This window comes from Leishmania infantum, chromosome 35, assembly GCF_000002875.2.
Source record: "Leishmania infantum JPCM5 genome chromosome 35".
Classification (NCBI taxonomy): domain Eukaryota; phylum Euglenozoa; class Kinetoplastea; order Trypanosomatida; family Trypanosomatidae; genus Leishmania; species Leishmania infantum.
The window spans coordinates 1,163,456-1,191,164 of record NC_009419.2 but is presented as its reverse complement, the minus strand read 5'-3'; the positions used below and the strand labels follow the sequence as shown (position 1 = coordinate 1,191,164).

At 58.6% G+C, this 27,709-nt stretch overlaps 9 protein-coding genes across 9 annotated transcripts; all 9 read left to right on the top strand.

Moving 5' to 3' along the window:
- Positions 1-511: 511 nt before the first annotated feature.
- On the top strand, positions 512-3,943 carry LINJ_35_2970 (conserved hypothetical protein; the record flags this gene model as incomplete). The annotated part of the gene is made up of 1 exon (XM_001469062.2): positions 512-3,943. The coding sequence occupies one exon, from the start codon at positions 512-514 to the stop codon at positions 3,941-3,943; it is 3,432 nt and encodes a 1,143-aa protein (XP_001469099.2).
- A 5,791-nt stretch (positions 3,944-9,734) lies between these two features.
- On the top strand, positions 9,735-10,106 carry LINJ_35_2960 (conserved hypothetical protein; the record flags this gene model as incomplete). Its single annotated transcript, XM_001469061.1, has 1 exon — positions 9,735-10,106. The coding sequence occupies one exon, from the start codon at positions 9,735-9,737 to the stop codon at positions 10,104-10,106; it is 372 nt and encodes a 123-aa protein (XP_001469098.1).
- An 880-nt stretch (positions 10,107-10,986) lies between these two features.
- LINJ_35_2950 (conserved hypothetical protein) lies at positions 10,987-13,170 on the top strand (the record flags this gene model as incomplete). The annotated part of the gene is made up of 1 exon (XM_001469060.1): positions 10,987-13,170. The coding sequence occupies one exon, from the start codon at positions 10,987-10,989 to the stop codon at positions 13,168-13,170; it is 2,184 nt and encodes a 727-aa protein (XP_001469097.1).
- A 931-nt stretch (positions 13,171-14,101) lies between these two features.
- LINJ_35_2940 (conserved hypothetical protein) lies at positions 14,102-15,925 on the top strand (the record flags this gene model as incomplete). Its single annotated transcript, XM_001469059.1, has 1 exon — positions 14,102-15,925. The coding sequence occupies one exon, from the start codon at positions 14,102-14,104 to the stop codon at positions 15,923-15,925; it is 1,824 nt and encodes a 607-aa protein (XP_001469096.1).
- Positions 15,926-16,731: 806 nt separating this feature from the next.
- On the top strand, positions 16,732-17,157 carry LINJ_35_2930 (conserved hypothetical protein; the record flags this gene model as incomplete). Its single annotated transcript, XM_001469058.1, has 1 exon — positions 16,732-17,157. The coding sequence occupies one exon, from the start codon at positions 16,732-16,734 to the stop codon at positions 17,155-17,157; it is 426 nt and encodes a 141-aa protein (XP_001469095.1).
- Positions 17,158-17,979: 822 nt separating this feature from the next.
- On the top strand, positions 17,980-20,202 carry LINJ_35_2920 (conserved hypothetical protein; the record flags this gene model as incomplete). Its single annotated transcript, XM_001469057.1, has 1 exon — positions 17,980-20,202. One exon carries the CDS (start codon positions 17,980-17,982, stop codon positions 20,200-20,202), a length of 2,223 nt encoding a protein of 740 aa, XP_001469094.1.
- A 562-nt stretch (positions 20,203-20,764) lies between these two features.
- Positions 20,765-21,220, top strand: LINJ_35_2910 (conserved hypothetical protein; the record flags this gene model as incomplete). Its single annotated transcript, XM_001469056.1, has 1 exon — positions 20,765-21,220. The coding sequence occupies one exon, from the start codon at positions 20,765-20,767 to the stop codon at positions 21,218-21,220; it is 456 nt and encodes a 151-aa protein (XP_001469093.1).
- Positions 21,221-22,688: 1,468 nt separating this feature from the next.
- LINJ_35_2900 (conserved hypothetical protein) lies at positions 22,689-24,353 on the top strand (the record flags this gene model as incomplete). Its single annotated transcript, XM_001469055.1, has 1 exon — positions 22,689-24,353. One exon carries the CDS (start codon positions 22,689-22,691, stop codon positions 24,351-24,353), a length of 1,665 nt encoding a protein of 554 aa, XP_001469092.1.
- Positions 24,354-26,181: 1,828 nt separating this feature from the next.
- On the top strand, positions 26,182-27,549 carry LINJ_35_2890 (putative aminotransferase; the record flags this gene model as incomplete). Its single annotated transcript, XM_003392768.1, has 1 exon — positions 26,182-27,549. One exon carries the CDS (start codon positions 26,182-26,184, stop codon positions 27,547-27,549), a length of 1,368 nt encoding a protein of 455 aa, XP_003392816.1.
- Positions 27,550-27,709: the final 160 nt, after the last annotated feature.

The window sequence follows — 27,709 nt, the reverse complement described above, 5'->3', positions numbered from 1 at the left end:
CTTTTTGTGTTTTGTTTCCTCTGCTGTATTAGGCCAGCGCAACATGTGCGGCTTTTACAGTTTGTCCGTGAACCACAACGTCACCAAAAGAAAGAGAAAGGAGGAGCGAGGAGCAACTTTGAAAGTTGCAGCGCCGGCGACAGTGGCAGCTGAGCTTGCGGATAGCGTCGGCGAGGCTCGTATGTCGGTGTCGCACTTTATTTGCGCTCCCTGACCCTGACTTTCCAGCCAAGCCCAACTCCTGTTCGCGTCGCCCCTCCTCTCTCCGTTAGACGGCACTGGCGGGCGCGAGTGAAATGGAACGTCACGAGCACACCGTGCCAGTGGCGGGTGCAGCGTCTCGCCAGCTGCATCTCCAGAACGACCGCACACACTGCTTCCATGTCTTCCTCTAGTGCTCTCTTTACCATCACGGGTGCCACTGCTAAGTCTGCGACACTTCTGCACAACTCTTCCGCGTTTGCATACACACAAACACACAGCCACGGCCACGCATCTGTCTGTCGTCAACATGCCGCAGCAACGCAGCACACGATCGTTGCCGACGCTGCGGCAAGTGGCCGCCAGCACCTACTCTGTTGGGACAAAGCGGACCTCGAATCACTACAGGAAGAATGCCTTCTCGCTGGATGGATGCCTCCGACCTCTTCCCACACGCGTTGCTGCACCGCTCGAGAACGCCTCGAGTTTGGCCGCCGGAGAGGACGCTCTTTCGAACCGAGGAGAGACACCATCGCCCGCGGAAGCGCTTTTGACGACAGCTTGCGCCCCTTCCTGCGGGAAATCAGCGTCGTCGACGATCTCCCTCTCGCCTAGTGGGGAGTCATGGCACAGTGAGCTGCTGCGATGCGAGACGGAACTGCGCGAGCTTGTGGCATGCGGGGTGCATGATCCACCCTCGCTCAACCGCACGCTGAGGACGGTGGACCTGTTCGATCGAGTCAGTTGCATTATGCAGGCGCAGCCGAACACCTCCTTTATTGGCGACTTGCTGCGACTCTTTCGCGTCGAGCTCTGCCGCTCCATATTTGTGGCCCACAGCGACGATGGCGCCGTAGATTATAGCGACGAGACGGCCATCTCTGCCACCGGGGTGCGCCGCAATGGAGAGGAGAGCATGGACAACGACAGGCCCAACAAGTCGAAGGGCGGTTCTGCCTTGTGTGTGGACGGCAACCTGACACGGGCCTACTTTGAAGAAGCGGAATCCCTGCGGCGCGCAAAGGCGTTTTTGACGACTGCCGTGGCGAAGAGTACCTCCGGCGAGTCCCTTCTGCTCCTGCAGCGCAGCATAGAGGACAAAGATGAGCAAATCGTCTGGTATGAGGCCGAGCTCGAGCGAGTCCGGCGACAGTTTGACCAGGTGAGCGACGAGTGCCGACAGGTTCGCTACAAGCTGGAGTCGGACGCGCAGGAGGCCGCCTCAATGCAGCGGCAGCTACAGCGCGAAATTCAGACCCTCCACGTCGAGAACAAGGATGTGCAGCTGCAGCTCTTCCGACTGCGCAAACAGATGGCGGGTGGCAATTCAAACCAACTCAAGGAGGGGTATCGACAGCTGAAGCTGAGCAAAATCGCGCAGACGCAGAGCTTGTTTGACGAGGGTGATGAGCGGGTGGTGCTGCTGGTGCTGCTCGGGCAGGTAGAGAGTCGAGTGAACGAGATCTTGGACGCGTACGACAACGAATATGTACTCACACCAGAAGCGTTGCGGCGGGACCTGCGGAACAGGATGGCCGAGAGTGTTGTGGTCCTCCTGGAGGACATGCACTTTTGCGACACAGCATACCGGCGCCTGGTCGCAGCGCACCGCACTGGCGGCAACAAAAAGAGCTCGGTGGCGGGTGGCGACAACGTGGATCAAGCAGACGCGCACCGAATCCCTCTGGAGCTTGTCCACACTGGCGATGGCGAGGAGGCTCCGGATGAGACGGATGGGTTCGTGGCCATTTTGTTTGACCAACGTGTCTACGAGCACTTTCAGGCACGACACGCGTTGCAGGCGCGTCTGCAGCAGTACCAGGCGATGAGCAACGCTAGTTCGGCGCAGGCGAAGGAAGCGCAGACAGCGCCCGGTAGCGCGACGAACCCCGTGCACCCGGATCCATCGGCGTTGCATCAGGAAACGCAGACCGTGGCAACACCGGAGATAATGCACGACAAGCACGGCGCCTGCTTGCGTGGACGGGCGCATTCGAGGGACGAGCAAGGCGGCGCGTCGCCACGGCCGGCGACGGAACACCAAGACACCCTGGTGGGCGGTGACAAGGCTGGAGCGCTAAAGTCGCATCCGCCTCGGCCCGCAACGGACCTTCTACCGCTGCCTGCGACTTCTGACGGTTCCCCGTTGTCCTCGTCACGGCCGCCCACGCTGCCGAAGCAGAGCAGCAGGGCTGCCCTGACGGCACTGCCAGACATGCCTGCTGCCCACCGGGGGCCGTTACTGAAGAGGACTAGTCGGGCTCAGCGTGCACAATGGGTCGCCAACATTCTCGGACCCTCCGCCACCTCCGTCGTCTTCACCATCCCGCGGCCCAACTCGGAGCAGGCAGATGTGGTCGTGGTGCAGCGGAGGATACCCGAGGTGGTGCCGGCCGAGGCGGCCATGCAGCGTGTTTTGCGGCACCCGATGGAGGAGCTCAGCAGCGAGCGATTCCTTTCTACCGTTGAGGTGTTCACCGGCGAGGACCCGGTGCAGCAGAAGCTGCTGTGCCGTATGAACTACGTCGATCCCTCGCTGGCCATTCAAGTACCCGACACAACCAACTTTGTGAAGGTCAAGTATGCCCACGCTGAGAACGCGCGCGCGGTATCCGCGGCTGGGCCGGCTGCGAGGGGCTCAATGGCGTCTCAGTCGGCTTCCGAGTCTAATGGTGGAGCTGGGGGCGGTTCTGGCGTTTACGGTGGAAACCCTAGCCTTCGCCTTTTCAAGGAGCTCGGCAGCAAGAGTCTTGTCGAGAACAACCCAGGGCTGCAGTACCGCGCCGGCGCAGTAAGCTCGACGACGGCCTCGACCGTTGCTTTCCAGCGGCTGAACCCGCTCTCGCCCGACCGTGCGCCGGAGTGGCTGCTGTACAAGCAGTTGTTCGGAGCCTACCGCTCCCTCACGCCGCGTATGATTGAAGTGACCACCATCGATCATCTCATGGCGTGCGCCTCGGAGCGCTTTTTCATCCGCATGGAGTATCGCTACGACGAGTGCCTCGCGCGAGCGGCGCAGCAGTGTGCGAACTTGCAGCTGCGCCGGGACATGGCGGGGCGATTCTTCAAGGACATGTACGTGCTCAGTGACTTTCAGGAGGCGCTAGTCGACGAGCTTGAGGCGCGGTACGGCTATCCGGAGCTGGTGGCGAAAACGCTGTACGAAATTCTGTGCTACCTGGATGCTGTGGTCGAGAAGGACAGCGTCCTGGCTGCCTACCTCGACGTGATTCGCGGCTTTGTGTCCCCGACGCAGGTGCACTTCGTTTCGTATATGTTGTACCATCTGAGCTACTGCTGGCCCTCCGCCGACCCTACCGTTGCAGTTTCCGCTGACGAGGTGCGCACGGTCCTCGACTACCTTTACCGCAACGCCTCTCCGCTGCTTCTGATTGACCCAGAGAACATCTTTAAGGACTACAATATGGCCTCTCGCTCTGCTCCGCTGACTTTCGTCAGCATGCGGCAGTTTCTCGCCTCAGCGATGGTTCACATGGAGGAACCGCTTCTGCTGCTCCTACATGGCCGTTTCCATGCGTACACGCAGCGAAAGGCAACGGATGAGATCACCTGGGAGACGTACGAGGCCGTTATCGCAAAGTGCGGCCGCATGAAGGAGGAGAGGCGGAGTCTTGTGCGCTTCCTCGCCAGCGGTCTCGGCGTCAATCGACGTGCATTTGCCTCTCTGCAGCAGCTCACCTTTCTGGCGGCCAGCGCGTGGAGTTCCAATTTCTGGGCCTGAAGCGCGCGGTCGATGCCATCCGTCAGAATCCAGACTGTGTAGATTTCTCGGTGTTCATGCCTCAACCATGCACCACAGAGCCTTTTCCGTTACTTTCGCCATCTTCACCGTGGGAACCTGTCTGTGCTTCGCATTCCTGCAGCGGCGGGTCGCCGGCAGTGGCGGCATGGGACGCATGTGGCGTGCTCTCAACTGCTGCGCTAGCGTTGCAGCACCCCGCCCACTCGCCAGACCCGGCACCTCCGCCTGTGTCGGCTATGAGAACGCTTGATCCGGCGCGGTGCCTCGTACGCTATGTGAGATTCACTGACTTTTCGAAGCAGACGACGTTGCGGGCCGTCATCTTGCACAACGCTGCGACACGCCTCACACACACGCTGCACCGGGGCTCCGCCGTCTGGTGTCCATCGCTGCCCCGCCCCAACCCTTCTCTGCATTCTCAGCGCGACAGGCTGGGGGCTCTGCGCGGGGCCGGCGCACAGGCGTGGCCCCGGCCCGGCCCCCTCCGCCAGCCTCCTCTGCCCGGCCACAGCCCCGCGACTGTGAAGGGCGTGCGGGTGGAGAGGAGGCTGGAGCGTCTCCTGCCGCCGCCGGCGCAGGGCGGTATCCGGACTGTCGCGGCAGCATGCGGGCAAGCCATCCGGGCACGCCTCCCCTCCTCCTCCACCTCCCCCAGGCAAGAACGCCGTCTTGACGCAGGCCGCGGGATGCCGAAAATGCGAGCACGGCGCGCAGGCGCCGTGGGGCACAGCCGGCACGGTGTACCACACCCAGGCACAGCATCCGGCGGTCAGCGGAGCGCGAGTGAGGGGCGCGAAGCGGCCCATGCGGATCACCCCCCTCCCCCGACGAGCATGCCTGCGAAGCATGCGGCACAGCCCGTCTGCATCCCGACGGGGCGGGCTGATGAGGCGCAGACGCCGGGAGCATGGCGAGAGCACCGCCGAGCCCTGCAGACTCCCACGCGACGAGTCGCCGCGCCAGATCACGGAATAGCGCGACTTGCAGCGGCTCTGGGCGCAGGAGCACGGCACGCAGGCCGGGTCTCAGAGGGCCCTGCCCCGAGGCTGGCCCGCCTCCTCCTCGAGCTCGTGCGGCGTGCGCGGTGGCCGCCCCCTGTTACGCGGGCGACAGAGACGTCGTCGCCACTGCCCTGGAGCGCAGGACGCTGCAGGCGACCCTGCTTGGATCGAGGCATGCGCCCCAGCGGAGGCCCGTCTGGCGCACGAGGCGCGCGGCTCGATTTCGCGGCAGAGGGCGGTGCGCCCTAGACGACCAGAGTGTAGCCGTGGTGCCGCAGAGGTGGGTGAGCTGTGGTCGCGTGTGCGGTGGTGAACAGATGTGGTGATGGCGGGAGGCGTTTGTTGAAACCTGAACTCATCTTACTGCGAGAACTGGTGTGTTGCGTGTGCCGCTTTGGTTTCTTCTCTCATTGGAATCTCAGATGTACATTGATGCGGAGCGGCGGTGCTCTCCGCTGCCTCTTCTCCTTTGTTGTCGCCTCTACGGTGTCTGCTTTTTTTTTGTTCCCCGAGAGCTCCTTGATGGCCATGGATAGCTGCGCGTGACTTCTCCGGGTGCTGCGCCCCACTCGCCGGGGGGCTAGGGGGGACGCCCTTCCCCTAACATCTGTCCCGGCCCAATGCCGAAGCACTTGTGGAGGCGACAGGGTCAAGCACCCACAGCCGATGGGGTGGGCGGGTGAGGGCGATTTTTCAGTACCGATGCTCGCAATGAGGTTGTGGATAGCGTTGCATGGGAGCGACCTGCAGGAGGAATCATGTTTCTTGTTTGCAAATGATCGGTGAGGTGCCGTTGTGTCTTAAAGGCATCGCCCACCCAGCCATCGCATTGCCTACTTGTGTGCTGAGCCTGCACCTCTCCGAGAGGTGCCCCAGGTGGCGACCGGCAGAGGGGGAGCTGCGGAGAGAGGACGTTCGAGGAAGGCAGGCGGATTTCGAGGCAGAGGTCTTGGGCATATGACAGAGTCAGCAGTACTGCGGCGCGTGTCTACGGCTACTGCTCGCCACGTGAGAGGCCCGTGATGGGGCGGGTTACGTTGGACACGGACTCATGCAGTATGTCAGAATGGACACGCCGAAGGAAGGCACGAGAGCACTGCAGCCTGTTGGACTGTTTCGCACGTAGCGTCGTGCGGTGCGAAATCGTATCTGTTCCGACGCTGTGGAAGGAGGAGCATTCTGTTTTTATTTTGCCTGCTTTTATTATTGCTTCATTTCTTCCGTCGCCTCTCATATAAGGCTCGCGCTCACGTGTGCTGACAGCACTCTCCCGTGAGTACTGCACGCCCTTACCGAAGCATCTGCCCAACCGCCCAGTCGCTCCACCCACCCCGAAAAAAAAAAGAATATGTCTTCTCTGTACAAGGTCACTTCTGTTCTTTTCTTCTTTCTACACACTACTGCCGCGACGATTGGCTGATGTGAGAAGAGCTGATAGAAAAGGCATGCACCAGCCGACATCGTCGTAGTCATTGGCGTTTTGGATGAGTCTGTGCAGCGACGGGGGGGTGCGCGACACAAGAGCACCTTGATCCTTTTCCGTTTGCTCTCTCGTTTTCCGAGAGCGTGAGATCGTTTTATCCCTTCTCACGTTGTCTTTCTTGCGCTTTGTAGAGCGCCCTCTCCGCAGGAGGCGAAACGGCCATCGAAGCTAATGGGCTGCCGCCACCGCGGCAGAGTTGGCCTCACTTCCCGGTAGCCCTCGCATATCGTCAGCATCTCTCTCTCTCTCTCGTGCCTCGCTTTCTCTCTTTTACTATGAGAAACAACCTCCTGCCGCAGCGCAAGCTCGACCGCTGCTTCAAGACGTTCACCTTGTAAGACCACCTGAGTTCGTATTCACGTCGGCAGCTCAGCGGGCGGGGGCGCAAAAGTATGTGATGAGCCGCATTGCTTGCGCTGCCAATGCCTGCCGCCTCCGCACGCAAACTGTTCGTGACTACAAGCATTAGCTATGTGGCAGGCACGTGGTGATCCGTTCGTGTGCTCTGCTTGGCACGCGCATGGGGGAAAGCCGTCAACATGGCTTGACGTGGGACTCGATGCAGCACATTCTGCGGAGGCACGTAGACGCGTGAAGGGCAAACAGGAAAGCGACTTTGTCCCACTTTGCCACGCGGTGGAGGCGGTGGGGGAAGGCCGGGAAGCGGAACTACCTCTCGTCCGGTATGTCTCCTGGACGAGAAAGATGTTTTCGGATGCAGCGGCCATATTCCCATACAAGGCAGTGCCTCTGCTGGTACGGGGTGCGGCCCATCGTCTCGTCTTGTTGAGCGAAGAAATCTTGGCATAGCTGTGCTCCTGCTTCTTTTCGCGTTTGGCCCACCCCCCAAGAATCGAAAGTGCGAGAAGTTACCCAATACCCGCGGTCGACGGCGTACGTCACGTCTCTCAGAGGCATTGCCGCCTGCCGCGGCCACGGAACCGGCAGGGGTAGACCGAAAAACAATATGGGGGCCTTACGCAAGCTACCTTGTTGCATATTCTCGTCACCGTTTAGCTGAACCCTCACAGGCTTTCACGCGCTCCTCGATTGTAAGACAAGCGGTTTCCTGGCGTGCTTGATCAGCTGCCGTCGCCGAAGTGATCAGCTGGCTGGATCCGCCGCACACACGCGTTGCCTCGAGTTGAAGATAAGAGACTCCCAAAGGGCGTTTTCACAGTTCATGGTCGGCCCACGCCCTGGGTGCTCTGTGCCAGTGTGCCGCACCAGTGCCATCGAGAACGACACGAACGCCATGCACGTCGGCTTCGCTAAACTCTTCGGCTGCGGTCTTCTGCAGTTCGGCTGCGTACGTGAAGAAAATCGCATGACACTTGCACCGCAGATGGCGGTTTCGCGCGTCTAGTGCCAGGGGCTGTCCGATAGGGAGGTGCTTTTTGTGAGTGGTGCGCAGACTTTCTGCCACTCCGGCGGCCACGCTGAGGAGTTCCATTACAAGGGTGGCTGTGATCCCTGGGCTCCGCAGAATGAAGAGGCGATCGAAGCTGACAGCGCTCGGGCAGTGAGTCTAGTACCCGCAAGCGTTTGTGGGGGGCTGCACCTCCACACGGAGGCGCCGATACTGATTCATAACGGCTGCATCCTCGCAATGAACGTTCACAAATTCCGAGCATGAGGCGAACCTTCAGACCAACACGGAGGGGCCCCCTTTCCCCACCGCGAGATTCGCAAAGCATGCGTTGGCTTTCGCGGCGCCCTCCGAGGTGATGTGGGGCGGAAGCTGCTCTTTACGTGCTAGGCGACGTCCCAGTTTGGGGATTCAACCCTACACGACGATGTCCTTGAGCGGCCGCTGACGAACTTCAACGACGTTCGCTGGCAGGACCGCCCCAATGGGTGCGTGATGGGGCATCTAGTGCGCGGACGTGTGGAATACGGCAAGCATTGCAGAACACAAATATGACGCTTCTGCGCTAGTGTCACCGCTGCCGTACATTTCACAGCACGCCTGTTGCACCGCGGCCGATTGAGGCCGACCTTGCTGTTTTGCACTCTATCAACGCCACAGGAGTACACAAGTGAAGGTGTGCGGTGATCGTCGGCACATGGCACCCCTTCATGATGTGTTTTTTTTTGTTTTTTTTTTGTTTTTACCGGATTCCGCGATGTCTTGTCCCTATCATTTCGTTCTCTTCTTACCATTTGCGTATTGTAGGGCTTTCCGCTGCATCTGCCTCCGCGATTGTGTGTTCTTCCTTCGTCCGCTGCCTGGGCTTACCTCTACTGCTTTTGAGTCCCGTTGGCCGTTGAGTAGGCAGGGCGCACGGCCACGTGCCCATACACCGACGAAGGTAGAATGAGCGGTCTGTGCCTGCAAGTCAAGCAGCTGAAAAGGCAAAAGGAAAAAAATCACCGAGAGGGCAACATTTCGTTATCCGTCCCGTTTTTTTTTTCCTGCATTGTGTGTGATGCAACTATGCAAATCGATAGATGTATGTAGACCCCACCCCTTTTTCTTCTTTTTGACCGATATCGCCTTGTTTTTGCCGCTGCCGGCGCCGGCGGGGCTGCGGGGTTGGTGGGGGGCTGGGCGCAGTTAGGCAGGCACCCAGACAAATCAGCTCTGCGACGTTCTCCTCTCTGAGCGGTTTTCTCCGTGGCGCACTCGCCATCATTTTCTCCTTTCCCTTTTTCGTTTTCACGCGTGCGTGCGGGTGTGTGTGTGGCTTTTCTCCTTTGACTGCTCGTGGCTCTCTTCCTTTCATACAGTTCCTCCGTCCCCGCTCTATACTCACGTAGACGCCGAATACGTCTGCACCACAGGCAAACAACCGCACAAGAACAAGGGTTGGCACGAATTGGATGCAGTACTAGTGTCTGGCGGCGCGAGTGCACAGACAACACTGCGGTGCCTCGTGTGACCACTGAACAGAAAACAAACAAAAACGACCTGGCATTTAGAGCTTCTTGAGTTGGTCGGAGGCTCACGAATCGTCAACGTAGTGCGTCTCGTGCCCTCCAGTAACTACAGAAAGCCATGATCGGTCTGCTGCCGCTGCCCTCCCTCAGTCCATGAAAAAGGAACCCTTGACCTTGCTCTCATTGCATCATCTCTGCACCTCTGTACTTCTTCATCGTGGCGTTACCGAGGGCTGCGACCTCTTTGCTTCGGAGTATCGCCTCCTTCCGCTTCTTGGCCCCCATCGTTTTTTTTTTTCGCGAATACGCCTCGCCATCATAGCATATCCGCTTCGACATCGTTCATATATACATGCATTGGCCTCTGCGAGGAACCGAAAGAGGAACTACTAGACAACGCTCCAGAATGCAGGGGGAAGTTGACGCCACTACCTTTTCTCTCCGGCCGGACCACCATCACAAGTTCCGCCCTAATGAACTGAAGCCGATTGCGAAGTCGGTGCTCGAGAGTCGCCTGGAGGACCAGGAGTACAACGCCGATGAGATCCAGAGCATTAGCAAGGAGATAGCTGACACTGTGCGGGACAAGATTCGCTCGAAAGACCTCGAGCGATACAAGATCATTGTGCACTGCATGATTGGCGAGCAGCGTGGCGAGGGTATGCGGACGGGGTGCAAGATGTTCTGGGACTCCGATACGGACAATTACTTTGAGGAGGTGTACGTGAGCAAACACCTGTTTGCGACGGTGACGGTGTTCGGTGTTTACCAATACTGATGTGGGGCATGCATGTCTTGGTGCTTGACCGCGTGCATGCGTGCGGCGCGGTAAGAAAACATTGAGCAGCACCCGCCTACAAAGGCGGGGGAACGACGCAAAAAAAAAAAGCTTTTGCGACGGCGCTCTTGCTAGGCAGACAGACCACTCTCCTTAAACTTTCTGCCGTCATGTACATAGCGGCGCACTACTTACGAGGGTGTCGAGGCGCGTGAATTGCAAGAGCCGCCACGACCTCGAACTGAGACTAGGCGTTCACCGCCATAAAAGGCACCGGCGTTCTTCAGAAATAGCCAAGACAAAATGGGAAAAAAAACGCACAAGAAGTCAAAAGGAACAGCGCTTCCTCGCCGCAACGCCCGCCCGCACATTTGTGCAGCACGCGAAAGTCTACCGTTCGCGTACACCCTTTCCTTCAGCTGTGTTACTTGCGCATGTGCGTGGGCAATTTAGGCAAGGGGGCGCACGGCTGACACGTTCGCTGAAACAGCGGCGCCTAACGAGGGGCTTCACGATCGATGGTGGCCTTTCTGACACTGCCAGTAGGCCGCATCTGCTGTCTGTCATGCTCCACGTTGACGTAGTGTGGACGTTTCGCACCTCATGTGTACCACGCACTCGCGCGCTCATCTCTGCTTTTCTCTTCTTCAACCTCCTTCCTTTTCTCGTCTTCTACACGTGCGCGACGTACTGCCTGTCACCTGAACCGGTGTCGACTCGATGTTACTGCCGTTGCTCCTTATTCGCCCCCCCCTCCCCCCACATGGTCTGGTGGCAACGCGGAAGAGGCAACATAGTTTTGTCCCTTACGGTCATCTCTCTCTCGCCCCCCTCTCTCCGTGACTTCTCTCCTCCCTTGTATATAGCGCATCCTCTGGTAATGCGTTTTCCGGCGACTTCACGGATAGACAAGGCGACGCTTCGCCGTCTGTGGACTTCGTTGCCCCATGAAGAATTGGACAAGAACTTCTGGGTTGCGCTGGAGGCCTTCTGTGAACCGTTCCTGGACTCGTGCTCCCCTTTCAATCACCAAACCTTCTTCTCGGTGCCCCGGACGGGCCGCATCTTGCAGGAAGAGCTCACGCTGGTGGACCAAGCTATTGTGAAGGCGTGCAATGAGCAGCGTCCCTTCTATAACGCCTTCACTCTATGGAACCCGCTCGCGCTGGCGGCGCTATTTAAAGTGCCGATCGAGGTGGTGACGGCGCAACTGCTCCTCGCGGTGCAGCAGTCGTGGATGTCCGTCTACTTTGTCATCACTTGCCGGTCGTGCGGCTGCGACGTTGCGCACTTCCGCTCCGTCAACGATATCTCCTTCGTTGGCACATTTCACTCGACGAACGCATTTCGCTGCCCGATGTGCACCGATCGCACTGAGGTTAATGAGCTGAGGAACGTCGCCGTGTTCTTCCAGCTGGGGCGGCTGCCTGCGCTCTTTCAGCGCCGGTACCACCGCCTTTACTACACCGAAGAGGCGGGTCGGCGACGTCTGGAGTCTTTCTTCTGCCCAGCGCAGGCCGGCTTCGCGTTCACGGCACACCTGCCGAATGGACGCTATCTCCTGTCAGCACCGTTTTGTGGCGCCTTTGTCGAGTTCTCGGTGGATCTCTCCGCGCAGGCGATTGGAGAGAAGGCCCCCTATCTGTCGCATATTGTAGACTTGAAGGCCTACATCCGTTTTCAGAACAGCTCTGCGGATCCCTTCGGGCAGCCCATCAAGCGGTGCAGCACCACCGCCCCCGCGCTGCCGCGTCGTGGGATGAGGGCTAGCGCGGTCAGCGATGCGCTGCATCGCGTGTCCATCGGATGCATCTCGCAGTTGTCCCTCTCGGATGCCATTCACCCCGAGGAAGCCGCCAATTCTGTCACTGGTTTCGGGGCCGAGAACACCGAGGAGATCCCGCGAGTCCCAGTGGTCAGCTTAAAACACGGCAAGGTGCAGTTCCGTATTTACAATGACACTCCCCACAGCGGGTTTCTCGACCTATTCGTTGCTTTCGACACGCGCATCGAGTTTTCCGCTAACCCGTACCCGCAACTCTTCCAGGTTCCACACTTTATGCACTGCCTGCCGCGTGGCATGCGCTCCTCCTTCTTCACCGAGTGCATTCCGAGGCCGCCGTCGACGACACCAACGACCGGCGCATATGTGCGCCACCAGTTTGCCTTGCGCCGCGAGCAGGCCGACGACCCTAACATCATTTCGGTGCTGCGCGAGGTGCACCGGTACTCTCTCGAGGACCACTACGGCCTGCTCATCGGCGTCGGCGACGGTGGCGCCTCTTTTGAGAGTACTTTTCTCTCTACCACAGCTGCCTTGGCGAGCAGCATCTGCTTCTTCCAGCGTGTGCTGACGCGCCTAGGTGAACCGGTCGCCCTCGCCATGCGGTGCAGCGTCACAGAGGGCCCGCTGAAGATTGCCGCCTACCAAGGCCAGTACAACGACACTGACAATACCCGATCAAGCTACCCAGACGCGCAGTTTGTCGGCTCCGTCGTTTACGCGAGCAACCACCCGCCTATCACCGGCCCGTACTTGTACTGCACGGAGGTCGAGCCGCCTAAAACCGCAGTCGTTGAGACAAACGACGACGGAACGGGCAAGAAGGTTATGGCGAGGCGGCTTGGTGCGCTCGACAAGTACCGTAGTCCTGCGTGGCTTCGCGACGAGAACAGCTCTTACTACGACCTCAGTGCTCCCTACGGCAGCCATGCCACCAACAAGACGGCGGCCGGCGAGACTTCGCAGCAGGAGCGGCAGTGTCTTGTTCGTTTTGAGGTGCGCTGTGTGCCGTCGCTGATCAACGACGAGACGGAGATGTCGTCACGCCGCGCTTCGGCCTGCCCTCGGTTGACGCTACAGGAGGATGGCAGCGACTCAACAGACGCCATATTGCCCTACTTCTTGGAGTTCTTGCGCGAGCACTTTGAGGGGGCATCCGTGAAGGAGGAGGCACACGCCCTCGTGGTGCAGATACCGCTACCCATGATCTACGCTGCATTGCAGATATCCAGGATTCTGGACAAGAATGCTTACACCAAGGAGCTACGGGGCCCGTTCTAGGAAAAAAAAAGAGTGCCCAAGCGGGCCCGGGGTCTGCGGCGTATCTACCCTTCGGTGCGTGATGTGGGTCGCAGCAGACTTCTCCGTTTAGTCTTCGCTCTCTGAGCAACGGTGCGCTGGTTTTGGCGTGAAAGAAACCTTGGTGAGAAGCTCACAGGAGGCTTTTGGTGTACACGCAAAGGAACAAAAAGGTGCACACAAGCGAATTTTGCCGAGGGCACAGGATCAGCCGACACCTGCGCATCTCGCCCCCTTCCCCCTCTCCTCCTTTCCCACTCGCGCGTCTGCGTGATGCTTGTGTAGTTTTTCGTTTCGCCGTCCCCTTCATGTACACTATGGTTAGGAGCACCTGCTGCTTGTATTCTTGTTGTTCCGTCCTTTCTATTTTTTTTTTGTGTGTAATCGGTCTCTTGGAGCGCTGTCTTCCACACCTCTTGCCCCTTTGAGAGGCGGTCACTTGCTTGACACCAGCACGCCTTGAAGGTTCCATTGAGACGATGGTGTTTCACAGGTCCGTGGGTCTACATACATCTCTTATGCTGTCAAGCGTTGCTGCTGATCTGCGTGAGCTGCGCTGAAAACTCAAAAAAAAAGGCAACAGGCCTTTCGGTGGGGTGCGTACCCTGTTCTTCCGGCGTCAGCGCGCTGAACCCGTGAAGAAATGGCAGGAGGCTGCGAGCTTGACGACGGTTTTGCTGTGCCGCGAAGGAACTTGTTAGCCTTCCTACTCTCCAATGAACAGCCTGACGTCCTTCCCTTTCGCACGTCCTGTTTTCATTGTTTTTTTTTTTCGTCACCATCATCCTCTCTGGCGCGCCAAATTCCTCTTTTTGATTTCTTCCGTCGGTCGCCCGCTTTCCTCCAGCACGTCCGATAGCGTATCAAGTCGTTGAAGCTTGGAGAAGACCAAGCGAGTAACTATTCCGTCGTCATGAAGCGATACGCACATTCTCTACCGGGCATCGTCTCGCAAGATGATCTCATCAGGCGCGGCACCTTAGTCGGAGTATCGGCGCTGCGCACAGCTTGCCGCTTCCAGTCCTCCATTGGAGAGCAGCGCTCCGTCGCCCGGATGAGCAAGTCCGCCTACCGTCACCCGCTCGCACCCAAGGATCCGTCGCATCGCAACGTCACGATACCGATACGAGCGAGCCGGGCCGCCGCTTCTGCGTCTTCCTCATCGGCCTCCGCCGCCCTTTCGGCAGAGGATCTCAAGAGGCAGGCCCAGAAGGCGCTGCTACTTCAAATGCAGCAGGAGGTGCTCTGGGAGGGAACAGTGATCGACGACGTGCATCACGCGTTGGTACAGCACTTTGTGAAGCTCAGCACTAACGAGAAGTACCGGCAAGCACGGCAGATGCTCGTCATCGGTGGACGCGCTATGATCGAGGAGCTGTGCCGCGCCGGGCACCGGCCACGCCACCTGATGGTAGAGTGCGGTAAGCGGATCCCGGAGTTTCTCCGGGACCGCCGGAAAACGGACGTCGTACTTGTCGACAGGTCTGTCTCGGCTGCCGTCACGCCGGGCTCAGACGGCTACGTTGGTGACTTTGAGATCCCAACGCCGCCGATGAAGGAGCAGCTCATAGCGAATCACCAGCGGCTGAACCGTGTGCTTGTCCTCGACAACGTCGAGGACCCTGGTGTGCTCGGCACCCTCCTCCGCACTGCCTCGGGGTATCAATACGACGCGATCATCGCGACAAATCACTGCGCTGACCTGTACGACCACCGCGTCGTTCGCGCTGCCCGCGGGGCGCACTTTCAAACCTCCGTCCCAATCTACACGTTGAAGGAGGAGGATGGCGATGACGTGTATGGCTTGCTGAATCACATTGTCGAGCGCAACAACCTTCTGCCGCTCTGCTACACCACACAGGCAGACGCTGCCGACGTGGATGGCGGGACTGCGGGAACGCGGACAGGGTTTGTCTCCTCACCGGAGGCGCCTGTAGGACGCGTCTTTCGGTCTAGCGTGGTGGGGGCGGCACCCGTGCCTCTTCCGGCACCGCGGCAGTCCGACTCCTCCTACGCGGCATCGTCGTTGCGCGGACTCGCCGGCGTCTCGCAGGCGAGAGAGGAGCTGCTTTCGGACTTCTGCCTCGACCGTTTCACAGGCGCCTCCAGCGCTGAGGACGATGCGCAAAGCGGCTACATTCTCTTTGCCGGCCCGAACCACAAGCGGAACATGCTTCGTCGTCTGGAAAGGAAATTGTCGCGGAGAAGCACGCGGCTTCTTCTCGACAGCCTCCCGTCCCCGAGCGAGGCGCCGTCGGATCTGCTCATCGCGATGTCAGTCGTGCTCTATACCCTCCGCCCGCGGGGCAACTGGGATTACCTGCCGGTGGACACGAAGCGGGAGCACTCCACGTTGGACTTGCAGGCGAAACACGCCTCAGTGGACATTGGCGTCAACCGACTGCGAGTCAGCGCTGATGACATCAACCTCGATGAGGCGGAGCAGCAAGATCGTGCGCACGAGGCAAATGAGCTCATGCGCTGGCGGCGGCTCGCACGTCGCCGCGGCAGCGACCACGACCATTGGATGGTAGCGGAGCAGCGACGGGTGCAGGCAATGGTGAGGCGCGAGCGGCAGCGTCGTGTGGCGCCCTGGATGCCATTACGTGACGCCAAGACAAAGCCGATGCCGGACTGGGTACCGAACATTATCGACGAATACCGCCAGTCTCTTGATCGCGACGCGCTGACGCACGAGCGCGACATCAGCACCAGCTATCAACGGCCACCGAGGTGAGCGCCGCGGAAAAACCTTGTTTCGGTGGTGCTGGCGTCTACTAGCAGGCTCCGTCCCGGGAATTTTCCCCTCTTTTTTCCTGCTCTGTCGGCCGGTGTTAGGGAGCAGACGACCCATTGCAATTGTGCCCGCATGCACAGAGAGAGATGCATGCGCACGCACGCGGGACTACTCCCTGTCTGACGTCCCCGCGCGGCTCTACCTTGCCTTCGGGTGTGTAACCTAAACACTGCAGCTGCTGAGGAAGCAAGCGGCAAAAAAAACGAAAAAAAAAAATAACATGTATGCTATGAAATTATGCGGGTTTAAAGTCTTGCATCCCCCAACTACTCTCCCACATTCTGCCCTGAGTGGAGGAAAGATCTGTGCTGCGAAGCGCTGAGAGCACAGATGGATTCTCTGAGAGCCGTATGCGTGGTCTCTCGTTGTCTTCTCCCTGTCGCACTCCCCTCTGTTGTCCGCCGACATGGCCTCATTCGCCGATCTCTTCTTCCGCGCTGGACAGCGTGTGCGCCGGCCCGCTTCCCTTTGCTGTCTTGCACGGTGCGCCGCCTGCTTTGTTTCCTGGTTACGTATCAGAGGGCAGAATTCACAAGGTAGGCTCTGCGCACATCCCACGTGCTGATATCGCGAAAGCGAAGGCCTCGAACAAGTGAAGGCCGCTTTAACTGTCGTTTCCGACGCTGTGCCTCAAAAAAACATTGTTTAGGGGCCTTTTTCTTGCGACTTCACGCGGCGCTGTTGACGCGGTTTGTTCTTTATTTGTGGGATCCCCGATCCCGTCCGCACCCCGCCGGGGTGCAGCCATGACGCTGTACTCCATCTACGTGTTCAACCGATACGGGGACACCATCTACACAAAGCAGTGGAAGCGTACCAGCGCCGTGCAGCACGGCGAGGACGGTCTCGTCGCTGGCTTTGTCTACACCCTCCAGCACATCAGCTCACAGTTGTCCTCCACCCAGGCCGGCGGCCTGCGGGCCGTGCACACGCCGCTGTACAAAATACACTACTCGGAGACAATGACGGGCTACCGCGTTGCACTCTTTACGGACAACGCCATGAGCACGGCGGTCGTGCAAGGCGCCTTGACGGAGCTCCTCAAAGACGTGTTTATCCGTACCGTGACGAAGAACCCGTCGTACCGACACGAGAAGGGCATGCTCGTCACCGGAACAGGTTTTGAGGATGCCATGGAGGCGCTCTTTCGACGAAAAAAGCTGCTTACTTGAGCACGTTCCGATTCCTCACCTTCGAAGGCGTTGGTGGTGGTGTATGTGTGTGTGTGGGGGTGTGTCTTGCGTGCCTCTGCCAATTCCTCGATGCCCTTGCGGGGCTTGTGTTGTCATTCGTGGGGGACATCTCCCCAATGTTGCACTCCTTGCCTTCCTCTCGTCCAGGGACGACGGCGTGGAGGAGAGGAGGAAGGAAACCACGGCGCAGCAAGACATCAAGAAAGCGTGAAAAAAAAGCCGCGTTTTGTTTATCCTCTCTGATAGGACACCAGGCACACCATGGGCCGGAACGTGCTACAGACATGGCGATTCTCGTAGGCGCGATAGCAGTCTTGCCCATCAATCCTGCACGATTGTACTGCCGGCTCCGCTTTTTTTTTGGTGCCTTTTGGGTTCCGTCGTGGAGAGCCTCACTGGGGACGGCCGATGGGGTGCCGCCCAATCCTCTGCATGTTTTCGTTTCCTGCCGATTTTCCCTATTTTGCATGAGGGAAACTTCTTCCTTTTTTTCGCATGCAAGTTGTGCGTTACTGCTCACGCCGCCCTCTACTCGCTCATACATCTGCACGCCATCTTCCTCTCTCCTCCGCCTGTGCGTATCCTTCACATTGGCCCAACGCTGCAGCGCCTGTTTGCGTGCGTGTGGCGATGTAGCGGAACTTGCACGCGCCGGACCTGTTTTTTTTTTCTTTGCTTCGTCATTGTTCGTGCCTTGCCGGTGCTGCCCGACACCTACCCCCTCTCCCCATAAAGGCACTGGTCTTTTCGACTTTCTTCTCTGTTTTTTTTTTTTTTGTGCTCTCCGTCTCCTGCACAGTCATGAGCGCCGTACTCGTCGACACCCGTGGTCACGAGTACCGGCTGGAGATGGCCGTGGATCCCGAGCGCGGCTCCTACGGTGCACTTTTTCAACAGGCCACAACGTACCGTGCCCAACGCATCCTCCCTCCATGTACAGGGGACATACCGGGACTTGTGGAGGACAATGCTAGTGGGGCGTGCGCTAAGTCGTTGGCGAGCGCAGCACTTGTCACTTACATTCCGCTCACCACCTCTCTTCAGGAGTCGGACATCACACCCGAAGCTGCTTCGCTGCACCTCGTCTTGCAGAACATCCGCCTTCGCCGACAAGTTGATCACCCGTACCTGCGCACTCTGATAGATGCTTTCTACATGAACCAGGTTCCAAGCTCTCCAAGCTCCACTAGTGGCGGCGTCAGCAGCGTCGTGGTCACGCAAGGGCCCGGTGCGTCCCCAGCGAACCCGTCACCCCCACGCCAAAATCTCGTGAAACAGACAGGCACTGCAGAAGACAGTGGAGGCACCAACTGGCCTGCCGGCGCAGCCGTACCCGCGCTGGCCTCGTCGTCAGCAATAACTGCGCTAGTGGTAGTGGAGGAGTACATTGAGGGCTGTTCTCTCGCCGACTACGCCGACGCCGTGGCACAGAGGCATCTCAAGCAAGGCAACCTCCAGATTCAGAACGACGCGGCGGCCATTGCGTGCCAACTCGCGCAGGTTCTGCTGCACTTGCACGCTGTGGGGCACGTGCTGTGCCGTGATCTTCCCCTTGACTGCGTGCACATGGATATCAACAAGGGCTGTGTGCAGGTGCGGCTTCCTCTTTCAGCTGCATCGATGCTCGATTTGGTGGAGGGGTCGGCCAGCTCTGCTCCGGCAGCGGTCATGGCGTCGCCACGCACGACGTCCATAGGTGAATCAACGAGTAATGCCTTTGGTGAAGGAAAGTGTTTCGTTGGTGCACCAGAGATGAGCGAAATGTCAGACTGGAATGAAATCTCGTCTGCACCATGTGGTGCGGTTCCTCTCTACGCTGATGTGTGGGCATTGGGGCTGCTGATGTTGCAGCTGTGTTCCTTGAATCACAAGAACCTCTCCGGGGCCACAAACGCTACAGAACGCCTTCTCGTGATCCGGAGTCGTCTGCCCCAACCCGCAGCTCTGCTCCCGGCGGACACGGAGGAAGGCATGACCGAGCTCATTCGCAGCTGCCTGGAGTGCTCTCCCACGAAGCGGCCGACTCTTTCGATGCTGCTCAAGTCTAGTGCCTTTGCGAAGCACCGCTCCTTTACAATGCGCGAGCCGAACCGCGCCGTCATCAGCCTCGCTGAAGCCGTCAAAGCCATCAGGAGACATGGACGCACATCTGCATCGATGCAGCCGGCCGCGCCCCACTCGCGAACCATGAGCACGATCGACGCAGACCTTCCTAACAAGATCGTCGACGACTCCTTGATATCCCTATCGCTACAAAATCTGCACTGGACGACTCCGCCCAGCTTTCGCGACGTTTTTGCGCCGTTGCTCGTGTCTCCTCCGGAAACTGCTGACCCGTGTGAGGTGCCAGTCGGCATTGCGTCACACGACCCGACCGCCGCAGCCACCACACAGTCTCGACAACGTCCACCTCCGTCGTTGGCAGCAGCGACGAAGCAGGCACTGCACGATGTCGCGCTTCTGCGTGACCGGTACCGCGACATATGTGTGATGGCCACACAGACGTCTGCACCAGCCACGACCTCTGCACAAAAGAGCGCTTACGCAGCGTTGTGGGACCGCGTGCAAAACACTCGGCAGCTGCCACGCGACATCACCACCACAACGGCCATTATGGGGGAGCTCACTGAGCACTTGGCCAAGCTGGAGCAAAACGACCCTAAGCTGTGCTTTCGCTTTATGGAGCTGCTTTTGGAGGGTTTCGCGACCTGTCCGTCGGACATCGCCTCTGTCGCAGACAGCGTTGCCCTGGCCGACACACTGTTCCGCGCCTCTGCCGCGGACACAGCGGCCACCGGTGGGGCGCAACCGGTGCGCATGGAGGCCCCCCTCGAGCAAGCGACGCGGCGCTCGGTGCCTGAGGAAAAGGAGGCTGTTTTCAACGTCGCCGAAACGCTGCGTGTGATGCCGTCCATGCCGGCGCACATGATCTCGTCTGAGCGGGCCGCCAACACGTCTTCTGTCCTCTACAACTCGTGGCTACGGAAACAGCGAAAAAAGCACCTGAAGATGGACGAATACTGACCCGTGGGAAGAGGAGGGCGGCAAGTGTATGTCTTGTGCGGAGATGTGTGTGTGTAAGTATGCTTGCCTCCTGCGACGCAATGGATTTGCTTTCCGAGCTTGCTTTTACTGTTCTGGTGGGGCGGTGCCACACTGGAAATCCGCCTCCTGCACGCCCTCAAATCTTCTGGGATCTGAAGCGACCAGATACTAGATACGCACAAAGCAGGCTCGCTTTCTCGAGAGAACGCGTTTTCTTACTGGGCGCATATGCGCCAGTCAATGCCTGCTGTTTGTGTCTGCACTCGGTTGCTCCCTGCTTCGGTGCCGCTAAACCGCCGTTGATGTTGCTAATGTCCCATGCGCAGCGATCATTCTCTCGCCTTTGTACCGCCTGCCTGGCCCTCTGTCTTCCGCTCTTGGCATACGTAACATCACAAACACACACACACACATACACACAATACATTTGCCGCCTCACCAACCACGTATTTTGCGCGGATGCGAGGTGGTCTTGACACACACAGAAAGTGAGCACAGAAGACCGAATTCACTGCCGTATTAGCCGCTCCTCCTCACAACCATGACGAAGCTAGTGCGAAAGCTGAAGCAGATGGCGAAGAAGAGGGCGCACCGCAAGACGGTGCAGAAGCGAAAGGTAGAGCGTGCGCAGCGCGAGCTTGAGCGCTGCAGTGAGCAGCAATCCCAGAAGCTGGAAGACGAAGTTGACCGCGAGATGGCGCGGCTGAATGGAGAACTAGAGAAGGAAGCAGGCGCCCGCGTTGGTGCGAGCGGCCCTGACATGGATGAGGCGGCGACGAACGTGGTGGTGAAGCGGGCGGTGCGCATTATCGGTGGCCTCGTCCTTGAAGCCCCTGTGACGAAGAAGAAGCAGCTGACGCGCAAGCAGGCGAAGCGCAAGGAGAAGATGGTGGAGCGTGGGCTGGCAGTGAACGACAGCCTCTCCAAAAAGTGGGACCACAAGAAGCGCTGCGTCAAGCTACGCGCGCAAATCCGAAACGAGGATTTGCACAACTGACGAGGGAAATGAAGGAAGCAAAGGGGAGCACCAAATCGCACGTGTGTGTGTATATCTGTGCGTCGATATGGAACATCTGATCTTTCCGCGGTTGGATGTGGTGAGCGTGGACGGGGCGCATTGCTGTTCCGTCGGTTTTCCGCGAGAGCGCAACAGGTGTGGCATGAGAGGGAAACGTTATTGGCAAGCTCTGCTGGCTGTCGTACCCGTTCTTTTCTTGGTGCGAAGCTCTCTCTCACCTCTGTGTCCGCCTCCTGCGACGTCTGTAAGAAGGGACGGCTTTTCAACTTGCCTGATGTGAGAGTGTTCTTGGTGCCACCGATCTTGCTCGTGAAGAGGCGGCTAAGCTAATTGTAGCAAACTTTGCTCACCGCGAAAGTATTTGATCGGTGCTCTCTGCCTGGCCCGAATGCACGCAGGGTGCTTGTTGCTCGTCCACAAAAAAAAAGACCACCGCAGACGACACCAGCCACCTCTGCCAGCTGCAGAGCGGTGGCGCCGATGCACTTGAAACGAATACACAACCGTTTCGCTTAAGCTTCTGGAAGCGCGCTGATGACGCGAGATGCTCTCCCTTCTCTCACGGCCGCGTTGTGGCGACGGGGGCGGGGTTACGTGGCCGCCTCGGCTCGTATTTTTCCTGTTTTGCTTCCCTAGCGAAGCTCTGTCTCTCCGTGTTACCTGCAACTCGGTACATGTGTGGTGTCGTACTACTCTTCGCAATCACAAACTCTTTTCGGACGTTTCGTTCCTTTTGGTCCTTTTTTTGCTTTCGTTTTGGGCGAGAGGTGGGGGGCCTCCCAGTGCGTGCGAGTGTCGTTGTACGTTGCACAGACAAATCTTTACCGCCTCAGACGGCGACTGCCCTTCTGCGGTTGCTTGCGCTTCCTGGGCACGCTGCTCACGTAAGCCGCCAGCACTCCCCATCCATCCCCCACCAGCTGTGAGGAAGAATAACGCCTTGCTGCGACGCCCACACAGTCGCTGTAGCATCGCTCCTGCGAGAAGACACACTTGCTCACCCGCACAAACGCGGTCGCAGCGATTTCGGCCTTCACTTGTTACGTGCTTCTCTGTCCCTTTCACCCTTTGGAATATCTCTCTGCTGCTTTGCTGCCCTCGTCGAAGGAGGACACAGCACGAGCAGCGCGTGCCGATTGCCGAAAGGTTGTGGTGCTGTGCTTGCTGTCAGTGGCTTTTCGCATTTTGCGTGTTGGGTGTATGTGTTTGCGCAAAGGCTGCGCTGCGCTTGTCTGCGGTGGTGGTGGTGGTGGTGGTGGTGGTTTTCAACATCGCGTTTTGTTGTTCCCGGCTCACTGTTTTCGATAACCGCTGGACAGCGCGGCGTGATTCCTCCTGTACTGCTGTCTCTCTCTCACTCTCTTTAGTTGTTTCTACCTTTCCCAAATCATCTAAACCGCGCGTTCCTCGAATGGAGTGCCACGCAGCACCAGAGCCGACGGACCTAATGGCTCCTTCACATGTGCCAGCGGCTACATCTCCCCTAGCAGCAGCTACGGCGACGGGCTTCGACGAGGATGACGTCCTCTCGCAACCTGGAGGTGCCCATGCCCCCGCGGATCTGGAGTTGACGATGCAGGCGCTGTTCGGTCCCATCTTCCAGGTGGAAGAACTTGACCGAGCCGCAGCAAAGGATCCGGGTCTCATTGATACACGGTCCATCCTGCACGACCTCTTCGGTGGTGCCATCCGCGAAGATGACGTGCACCTCTTTCAAGAGGAGCGCCACAGTGCTGAGGCGCTTGCACGAGAGATGAAAATGAACAAAGATGTGCTGGTGTACGAGGAGGGTGCGCGGTACTTCGGCAGCGCCGGTGCCGACGTACTTCGCGCCGATCACAACGTTCCTTTTACGCTTCTCGAGAGCTCGCTGCCGGAGCGCTGGGGCGAGAAGCGGGAGAGGGCGGCGACGCCATCCTGGTTGCTGGACATGCCCGTTATCTTTCCGAACCGACAGACGCTGCACGCCGACCCGCGCCCTTGCGACCCGTCTACGTGCGCATACTTGGAGAGCAACAAGTTCATGCTCTACACGCCGACCAACGTGCTCCGGTGGAGCGTCAGCGATAAGGGGGTCTCGAGCAATAGCCGCATCGTGCGCTGGAGCGATGGCTCCATGACGATGCACGTCGGCAACGACGTGCTAACGCTGCTGCCCTCGCAAGAGTCCACACTGAATCTGCTCGGCGAGACGCTGGAAGTGGGCAAGGCAGGGATGGAAATCGATGCTGTGATTGCCTCGACGGTGCCAGAGAAGCATCTCACCGCGCGCCTCGGGGAGGCGGCCTCGATCGAGGCTGCCCTCGCGCAGGAGCGCCGCCAGCGCGAATTGGAGAATCGCCACCGCAACTTGCCATACGCGGACTCTTCTATGCCGCCAATCGACTGGGCTCGCCCGCGCAAGGGACGCAGCATCCACGAAGAGTTTGTACGCGAGGAATACGAGATGCGCGAGCGGGAAATGAAACGGCGCATAAAGGATGGCCGGCCGATGACACTGGCGGAGCAGCTGCAGCTAGAAGCACGACTTCAGGATCATGTCACAACTGCCTCGGCGGAGCAGCTGCAGGCGGAGCGCGAGGATCAGCTGCGTCGGGCGGCTCTCAAAGCGGCGCAGCGTGCGGAGAATCGCGGCCAGAAGCGGAATCGGTTTGACCGAGATCTCGACCTGCACGGCGGCACCGATAGTGGACATGGCATGGGGAGCGACCCGTTCCTGCGGGACAAGGAGGACGACGGGAGCGACAGCGATGAGGACGTCAGCGATGTCGACTCATTTGAGCAGCAGTTGGCGGACATGTACGCGCGAAACAACGCAGCCGACGCTACGGCAAGGCCTGCCGAAAAGAAGCTCAAATCCGAGCGAAGCAACTCTCGATACGACGGCTTAGCAGCGGCACTTCGATCTCTGCTGGCACAAATTCCCATGAACGCCGAGGCGTTCGCCTCTGTGGACGGCACACTTACCTTCATTAGCCTGAATGACACCCCAGAAGACGTGGTGAGGTCGGAGGTGCCGAAAATGCTCGCCGAGGTGGCGGCTGAGCTGCCGACGGTGAACACACAGCGAGTGAAAGAGGAACTCGCCGCCCTCTTTTCTGGTGAACTGTGAGAGAAGTCTGCGGTGCGAGCTGATGTGGCTGCGAGATGAATGATGCGGAACTCTGCATGCCCGTCTCCTTCGCCCCGCCAACCCTTCTTCTAACGATGATGGTTGTCGGCACTTTGGGCAGATTTCCTCCCGACATGTTGTGCACCACTTCTCCGATTTCTTTTCAGCCGTTTTCACCTTTTTTTCCCGTCCCGCTGTCCTCTCCTTTTCGTGCGTGTGTGTGTTTACGTGTACGTGTACGTGTACGTGTACGTGTGTTTGTGTGTGTGTGTGTGTGTTTGTGAAGATGAGTAGGTGGAGACCGGCCAGCTGCCTACCCTGCTGCTCTGCGCACACGTGCATGGTCTGTGGCGACAGTGACCACGGGCACTCGGCGAACTGTGTCGTCCGTGTGTTTGTGGCTGTATTTGATGTAAAAGCGCGAGAAGACGTGCCTGTGCACCCTCGGCGAGATCAGTGGCGTAGAAGCAGATACCTCGAGAAGGGCGTATGTAAAGGGCAGTCGAGGATAAGTGCAACTGGCAGCAGCCGTATGCGTGTGTGTGTAGTATGTGGATGCCCACGGGCTCCGGCTGGTACCCATTTTGTTTTTCTCTGCTGCATGCTGTATCAGTGCAGGTGCGCCTTACGGAAAGGGTGGGTGGGGCCATGTGAGCCCTTTGTTGTCGTTATTCATTCCCTTTTTAGCTTGTGTTCTAGGGGCAAACAAACAAGAGATGAGGAAAAGGTGCACTGCTTGAATCAGATGGACTCCGCACTGTTTTTTTTTTATATTGTGAGTGTGTGTGTGTGTGTGTGCGAACATCACCGGAGGTGAGAAGAGGAAAACCCGGAAGGTGGCCCATCTCTCTCTCTTTCTCTCCATTGTCTTGTTTCTTCTTCCATCTGCGGACTTTCTTCTCACGCTGATAAGCGAAGAGTGTCGCGCGACTCAATGATTGTTTATATATATATAATATTGTATTTGTTGTTCTTGTCTCTGCCATACCACCCAACTAACGAGCTGATAATGTTTGTTTCCAGTGGTGATTGTGTGTGTGTGTGCCTAGAGATTGTGTACGTCGTGGGCGCAATTGTGTAGTGGTGCGTCTTTCTTCGTGTGGTGCCTGATCAGGTGCCGTTGTTGGATTCTTTGGTCGTCCTCCTTGGCCTGCCCCCGACAAACTTCTCTTTTCTTATTTTCCCAGGCTCTCTGATCTGTCAAGCGGGTGTGTTAGAGAGGGATACTGATGGAAAAGACCTTCAACGATGCGGGATCAGGAACACACACGAGTGTGGAGAGATGCAGAATGCCGCAGTCGTGTACATCGCCTCTTTTCGAACGGATCGAGAGCAGCTGAGCAGCGGTTGCACGAGGCATGCAGGCGCACGTTAAAGAGGGGCGGCGCGACAGGCTGGGCAAAGGCTTCATTATTTCTTTTTTTTTTCCTTTTTTTGGTTAGCTGCAGTCTCGTTAGAGGGTGCGTGGCATCATGCGTGACTGATTTCTTGCCGTGTGCGACCTCATGTCCACGGCCTGCTTTGGTGTGTGAGTCAAAAGCGGCTCTCTCGCGCGCGAAGCCGGCGTCCTGCACTCCTCGTGTACGTCACGGAAACGGCAACTGCGACACAAGCCGTAGAAGACGCTTCCTTCGTCTGGAGCCGTCTCCATATGTCTTGCCGTGATGTGCGCTCGCTATCTCTCATCTCTGGTACTCTCCGTGTCTCTGCGCGAGCTGCTAATGGTGCGGTGTGCGTGGCAGTTACAAGGACGTCACACACAACACAGTGGCGCACGTGCAGTGCCGAAAGTCCTTACGTGCGTGTCGTTCTTTGGTTATCCTTACTCATGTGTAACGCTCACGGACCTCCCCTGAAAAAGCGCAAACCGCAGCCTCTGCCGTCGACAGAGCCGCTGCCCATCTACCTCGACTACAACGCCACTACCCCGCTCTGCGAGGAGGCTTGGCGGGAAATCTGTCGCGTGCACACCGCGTGGGGCAATCCCAGCTCAACACACCCCTACGGTCTGGCGGCGAAGTACGAGTTGGAAGAGGCACGCAAGAAGGTGCAAAAAGCACTGCACGCGCCCTCATCGGAGTCCATTATCTTCACCTCTGGCGGAACCGAAAGCAACAATCTCGCCATTATCGGCGGCTTGCTCGCCCTGCGCCAACAGCAGCCCAGCAGACGCTATGTCGTCTCCACCAACGTGGAGCATCCTGCCGTGGCAGAGGTGCTAAAGTCTATCGAAGGCAGCGACCTAGGCACCGGTGACCCAGCCAGCATCACCGACGGCGTCGAGGCGGCGTCGCGCACCACAGTAGAGACGGTATGCGCCGAAGTGGACCCTCAAACGGGTCGCCTTGATGCATCGACGCTGCGAGCGGTCCTGAAAAGTCTCCCTGGCGGTCCCGAGTCCGTCGCCCTCGTTTCCGTCATGTTTGCGAACAACGAGATTGGAGCCGTCAACGATATCAAGGCGCTGTGCCGCATAACGAAGGAGCTCTGCGGGGCGGCGTGTCTTTTTCACACCGACGGCGCCCAGGCGTTGGGGAAGGTGCCGGTGGATGTGCAGGACATAAACGTTGACCTCCTTTCCGTCTGCGGACACAAATTCCATGGTCCGAAAGGTGTCGGGGCGCTCTACATCAAACCCGGTGTGTCGGTGCACAACATCCTCTTCGGCGCCGGTCATGAGCGCAGCATCCGGCCCGGCACGGAGAACGTGCTTCTCGCAGCGGGTATTGCTGAGGCGCTGATGTTTGCATGCAATAATATTGACCGCTTTTCAACTGTGATGCGAGACACGCGTGATGAACTGCTGCGCGTGCTCACGGCGGAGCTGGCGGCGTACGACATGGGCCTCGTCGTCAACGGCGCCATCGCCGTCGGTCTGCCAAACACGCTCAACTGCGCGCTTTTCAGGCGGGTGCCGAACAGGAAAACGGGCTCGCCCGTCACCTATATATCAGCGCAGCGGCTGATCTTCTCCGCCGGGGATGAGGTGTGCATATCGGCAGGCTCCGCTTGCCACTCCACGGCTGATGAAGGAACCGAAATCCTCGTCTCTGATCCGCTCAAGGCGGTGCAGGCGAACGCGGATCGAGCCATCGGCACCCTGCGCATCTCAACTGGGCGCACCACGACCATGGATGAAGTGCGACGAGCGGGTAGGATAATCGCGCGGCGGGCGGCGCAGCAGTTCGAGGAGTGATGACAGCACTGTCTGCCTCTCTCTCTCCCGCGACTATTCGCCCTCTGAATCGCCGGCGCTGCGCGTAACGCTTCCCACAGAGCGCCGGCGGCGATTTGCTAGTCGAGGGAGTGCGCAGGCGAACAGGCGCCTCTCGTGTCATTGGCGCATAAAGAAAAGA